Source organism: Coregonus lavaretus (assembly GCF_964263955.1).
Source record: "Coregonus lavaretus genome assembly, contig: HAP1_SCAFFOLD_123, whole genome shotgun sequence".
Classification (NCBI taxonomy): Eukaryota; Metazoa; Chordata; class Actinopteri; order Salmoniformes; family Salmonidae; genus Coregonus; species Coregonus lavaretus.
Window position 1 is genome coordinate 636,822 of NW_028165834.1, and position 6,000 is coordinate 642,821.

The following is a 6,000-nucleotide window of genomic DNA, read 5'->3' on the forward strand; positions in this document are numbered from 1 at the left end:
CTGCGCTGCATGTTGGTGGATTTCTGTCATAAGGAATAACAGTGGTTTATCAATTAAGTTCCTGTGAACAAAGTCTTCATACCAACAGCAGCTGCCAGGTTTGAGGTGTAACAAAAATAGGTAGATCACGCATCCGTTCAAGACTCTGGTGAGGCTGTCAGATTCCATATATTCTATAGCACATGCGAATCTAAATGAACAACAACTGTTGGGAGAAAGCCACCCCAAGCAAAGGTCATACCCGAAGCGATATTGACACCGTTGTGGGGAATAGCAGGTTTGATGCGCGCAGAGTGCAACGCTTGCTACTCAGGTGTTAGGTCAATACATTTTCGCTAAGGTCTGCGCGGATTATAGGGTCGTTATATTACATTGACCTGTCTGGTCCTGAGATTTTAAACCTTAGTGGTAGTGTTTCACACCTCTCCAGGCATTGCAAATATCGGATCATCTGCGCAGAGTTGTGCAGAGAATGTGTATCTTAAACGCAACCACATACACAGACGATCCAAATCCTGGCTGCCATCATCACCTGCATCGACTTGGCAAGCAGGGATGATACTCTCCCAGTAAGCGGCCCACACTAGTCAGTAAACAGAAGGGGAATATATTTGGGCTGGGGTAGCAAACTCAATAAGAAACCGTTTCTACAGCAACTAGCCAACTGCTAACTACGTTAATAAACAGTAGTAAACTGGGTGCATTTAGTTAAGTCAGTCATCAAAGTAAGTTATTAAAATAGTAGATGAGCCAATGGAGTAGTTGAATAGGCAATGCTCCTGTAAGTCGCTCTGGTTAAGAGCGTCTGCTAAATGACTAAAATGTAAAATGTAATGCAATATAAAGTCAGCTGGGTTGGTGAGTCAACGGTAGAACAATACCAACATTTGTTTAGCAAGCCACAAGGAAGGGCATTATAATTCATGAATAACAAAGAGTTTAGCTAGTTACTGTAGCTAGTTTTGATTCGGCTAACCATAACTACATGTAATGTAGTTAGCGATTAAATTAATCGATAAAACTTGAACTTACTCAAGGCCCTTTATCAAGCAATTGCAAGATGTTACTTTATTGTACGACAATGTTGCTGATCCTGATAAGTTTAGCTAGGTTAGCTTGTTGGCTAGATAGCTACTTTGATGCATTACCCATGAATCGTTACAAACCTTTGCTCTTCCAGCTTCTAGTTTCCTCTGTCGTTCATCTTCGTCCATGTCTTGGTTGAAACACAACCATTAAAAGTTAAGGACAAATGTCCTGAAGTCGCTGATTATTCCACTAAAACCTTTCACTTTCTCGTGCCTCGGCTGCAAAATCTTTGGAACAACTGTCAATATGAAATTCAATATGGCCGCCATGGCGTTTTAGCACCGCCCTTATCAAGTTTCCTCCGCTAATATGGCCAATCAACACACTCGGAGCGAATTTTCCAGCCAATGGAATTCACGCTCTCTAACTGTTTACATTCACTGTAAAAACTCCCTCCCACAGTCCCTGACTGACAAGCTACAAACCAATCAGAGGACTGAATGGTGAAGCTAAACTTTGATTGATAGGGGAATTAGCCAATACATGTAGAGAGTTACAAAAATAGTGTCCACCCATACACCTCTATTTTAAAAAATGTGTGCTTGTATTTGACTGGCTCCATTAAGCTTTTTAAACAGACTACTCCACATATGCAAACGGCGCACTAAATGCCCGGGGGAAATTAGTTAACCAGTAGCAGCATAGCTTTGTGTGTCCCATGCTCAACTGTTAACTGAGGTATCTTGACTACGGATTTAGTCCACTAACTACATATTAGAGCTCTTCATGTGTCCACCCGAACCAAAATACCCGAGACCAGGACCGGGTCCAAAATTCAAACTTGTGCAGGTTGGGTCCTGTTTAGTTGCATTTACACAGGCATCACAATTCTGATATTTTTCCCTCTAATCTTTTCAGTCAGATCTTTTTCAGAGCTGATCTGATTTACTGGGGGAGGGGTGGTCCAAAATAGGGAGGGTTGTCAAACTTTTTTTTTTGCTTCGGGGAGGGTTGTGTGCTTTTTTTATTGGGGACAGGGGAGGGTAGTGCGTTTTTTCACTGGTTTACATGTGCTCTTCTGCTCATATTTTCCCTATAAACAATGGTTGGACTTACTTTTGATATTACCCTAATAAAGTTTAGAAATGTTTGTTAAGGTTTGGTATGGTGTGGCTATTATTAAGCTTTAGCTACTTTAGGCCTATGATATGACGGCAGTGCGCCCCAGCGCTCCAACTGAGTCCGACAGTTGAACTTGAGGTGAGGAAGACTGTTTCAGGCCTACCAGAGTTACTCCTGTAATCTAACAATATAATGCTTATCTTTATACAAAATATTCTGATAAAACATTTATGAATTAGCCTCCTTCTGTATGGCTATATCTGTATTGCAGACGCAGTAGACATCTGTCATAAAGAAATGCATGTCGGTGTCGTAGCATGCCATTGGCATTTCTCTATCTCTATTTCTCTGGGGTTAGGCCTAAGCTTCTCTTCTTTTATATAGGCTATATATATTTATTAAAATGTTAATATCATACAGTGGACACCTAAGCCAATAGGCCTATGCATGCAATGCCCTGATACATGTAGTGGTCACATCTCTGACAGCTGAACCTTGAGGTGGACAATTCTTGTTTTAGGAAAGGGGGGGTGCTCAGACTGGCCTCTACCTGGAGCCTCCAAATTACTAAATTCGCCCCTGGGTCCGGGTCCAACTTTTTGGACAGGAGAAGACCTCCACTACATATCCTTCCAATAAAGACTCAATTTATAAATTTTCAGCCCAGAGCTTCTCATTCCAGACCCTATTTGGGTGCCAATCTGGTATGATTAAATGACCACCCAAGTTTATACCAATTTCTAACTTTCTGTGTGTTGACTGCATATATTACTTTCAATTCTTATCCTAAACAATTTCACTGACTATTACTTTTACATTTCTTTAATTGTCTTATTGGGTTGTTGTTCAAGAGAAATACACTGTTTGTGTAGGCTCAGATGGTCAACAGTAACCTAGGATTAAGACCAAAACCAGGAACGGTAACCAAGCAGTAGGCGTGGCTTGGTTGGCATAAACAGGTGTGTCGCTTAGTAACCAGGTAAGTGGTCTCAGTTTAGCGTAGAGACTGAGAGCTGATCGATAGGTGTGTGACATATTTCTAAAGAGCTACAGGTAAATTGTGTGTTTGTGTGTGTGTGTGTGTGTGGGGGGGGGGGGTTGTATAGCGGCGACCCTCAGTCACTTATTGCCGTATGTGTGTGTGTGGCCTACTTCACAGTGTGGAGAATTCAGTACTCTCAGAATGACTGATCCCATGCTTGATCAGATGACCCGACTCAAGCTCAAGCTGCTGGAGAAGGTCATTGATTATTTGATTTATTTAGTTTTTAAAGGTTGGGATATCAAATAATAATCTGATCGTTTACTTTGACAGACAGAAATGTCATGTTTTTAACTTATGAGTGTAACAAAGTGTAGTAAAAGAGGCAATCTTTTGGAATGTTGTGAGTTTTGGCTGCACATGGCCTCTTGTTGGTTAACGTGCTGACTGACTGTCTTCATGTCCACAGAGACTGGAGAATGAGAGGGACAACATGGCATGTCCACAGAGACTGGAGAATGAGAGGGACAACATGGACGGCAGAGCAGAGTCCGTCCTATCCCCCAGTAAGACTACAAAATGTTTGAAAAGAAAGCTTGTAATGAAACGTTGAAGTACAAGCAAACCCTGATTGTTCGTTTGTGTGTGAGTTTGTGTTGTCTGATGTTATTTTATTCCTAATTCTGATTGGCCAGGGAGTTTTGATGGACAGGCGGATGCGCTGCACAGCGTGCTTAGACGAAAAAAGGACCTGCTGCAAAGACTGAGGGTATGACATCATTATTATTAAGTTATTTATCACCATCACCATTATCATCATCATCAAACTCACATGATGACTTTATCTGTGTGTGTGTTGCCTGCAGGAGCAGCACATGTTGGAGGACCTGAGCAGACCTCACACCTGGGGTGGGACAGGGAGACGATACCGCCCAGACCTCCTTCCTCCTCCTGCCCCCTCCTCCGGCCCCCATCCATATCTACCAGCCTGCCCCTGCACCCCCCGCTCCACCCCCTCCCGCCCCGCCACAGCCCCCACGCATCATCCAACAAATGGTGAGACAAAAATCCTTCTCTTTCTCTCCCTCTGTCTTCCTCTCTTTCTCGCCCTCTGCTTTTTCTCTCTCTCTATTACACACAGACAGCTGATACAATTTCTCTCTTGGTCTGTAGTTGCCCCAGCAGCCTACTACCTTCATACAGCAGTTACCACAGCAACAGCCCCTCATACAACAGATACCCCCTCCTCAGCCCTACCCTGCACCACGGTCTAGCAGCATCAAAGAAGGTAAACACACACACAAATGCGGCTACTTGTGTGTGTGTGTGTGTGTGCATAATGTTCATTTTCATGTATGTGTGTGTGTTAGACATGGTGGAGCTGATGTTGATGCAGAATGCTCAGATGCATCAGATCGTTATGCACAACATGATGCTGAAAGCAATACCTCCCATGGCCCTGTCACCCCCTAACCCAGGACAAGTCAGTATCACACACACCCACATCATTTGTCACCCACATACCCAAGATCATGCCTTTTTGGATTTGTTATTTTATTTATTACTTTTTTTATCTTGATGTTGCCCTCATCCAGGATGTTGTTGTGAGGTCAGTGGTCAAACCAAGAGGAAATGCCGTCCACCACCACCATTACAGCCCCCAGGCCCAATCGCTCCCTCCCATTGGCTATCCCATGTGGCCCTCGATGATGTCATCACTACCTGAAGGGCAGGGCGGGGCTCATATGCCGTCCGTGCAGCATGTGACCGGCCCCATCACGTTGCCCCCACTCAACATGTATTAGCCAAACCCTAAACAATATTCCCCAACCCCTATCTTGACATATTGTATTGTGTGTGAGGATTTCATATTTCCAAATACATACACATGTATAAAGATGATTGATTGTAAATATAAAATGTAAGCATTGATATTATGTTTGATAAGCATTTTTTTTGGTATAGCCAAATATGATGGTTGTATGGAGAATTTGCTTCTTGGCACTAGCAACATGTAAATGTGTCGGCCTACTATGATTCGTGGTTGCAAAAGAGAATATGCAAAAGATAAAGGTCTGTAAACATGCATCATGACTTGAAAATCAATAAAACAAGATTCGCAAACATGCATCTTAATCTGTTTTATTCTGTATTTAATCCAAAACACAAAACTTAATCTGTAAAACCTTGCATCTTGCCACTGACCCATACCACAAGTAGAAGTTATACTGTATTCTTTCAGCAAAAGCAAAAACATCAGATTAGTTAGGAAATCAAATAAACTCATAATGCAAAACAGTCGCATTCATTGTCTAACCGTCATTTATAAAAGTAATGTATGACATATTAGTAGTCAAATTATCCATAAATTATTTTTTTACTCCCTGAAGTCTGTCCACACAAACACCCTCTGCACGCATATGAAACAAACATGATTATCGTCTAATTAACATGATCAACTCCGGTACAGAGGCAGGATGGGATACAGAGAAAACACTTGGATTTGAAAACACTCTTTCCCATGTAAGGAAAATGGCTAGAGGGTGAGACAGAGTTAAGATGAAGTTAGGAGGTATGGAGGAACAGAGAGGTAGAGAGGGAGTAACAGAGAGGTAGAGAGAGAGGGAGGAACAGAGAGGTAGAGAGGGAGGAACAGAGAGGTAGAGAGAGAGGGAGGAACAGAGAGGTAGAGAGAGAGGGAGGAACAGAGAGGTAGAGAGAGAGGGAGGAACAGAGAGGTAGAGAGAGAGGGAGGAACAGAGAGGTAGAGAGAGAGGGAGGAACAGAGAGGTAGAGATTGAGAGGGAGGAACAGAGAGGTAGAGATAGAGGGAGGAACAGAGAGGTAGAGATAGAGAGGGAGGAACA

At 42.8% G+C, this 6,000-nt stretch overlaps 2 protein-coding genes across 2 annotated transcripts in view; one reads left to right on the forward strand and one right to left on the reverse strand.

The window, feature by feature from the left end:
* LOC311115414 (uncharacterized protein) overlaps nt 1-1,332 on the reverse strand; it is a 35,452-nt gene extending 34,120 nt beyond the window's left edge. Inside the window, exon 1 of the mRNA XM_084190593.1 lies at nt 1,167-1,332. Coding sequence (XP_084046719.1) covers nt 1,167-1,214 — 48 coding nt within the window. The 5' untranslated portion in view covers nt 1,215-1,332. The remainder of the gene's footprint in view (nt 1-1,166) is intronic.
* Nucleotides 1,333-3,334: 2,002 nt separating this feature from the next.
* LOC311115388 (uncharacterized protein C21orf58-like) lies at nt 3,335-4,938 on the forward strand (the record flags this gene model as incomplete). Its single annotated transcript, XM_084190566.1, is given in 8 exon segments — nt 3,335-3,391; nt 3,642-3,699; nt 3,829-3,902; nt 4,000-4,085; nt 4,087-4,189; nt 4,307-4,421; nt 4,504-4,620; nt 4,748-4,938. Coding segments are annotated over 8 exon segments (801 nt in total).
* Between the last annotated feature and the right edge of the window lie 1,062 nt (nt 4,939-6,000).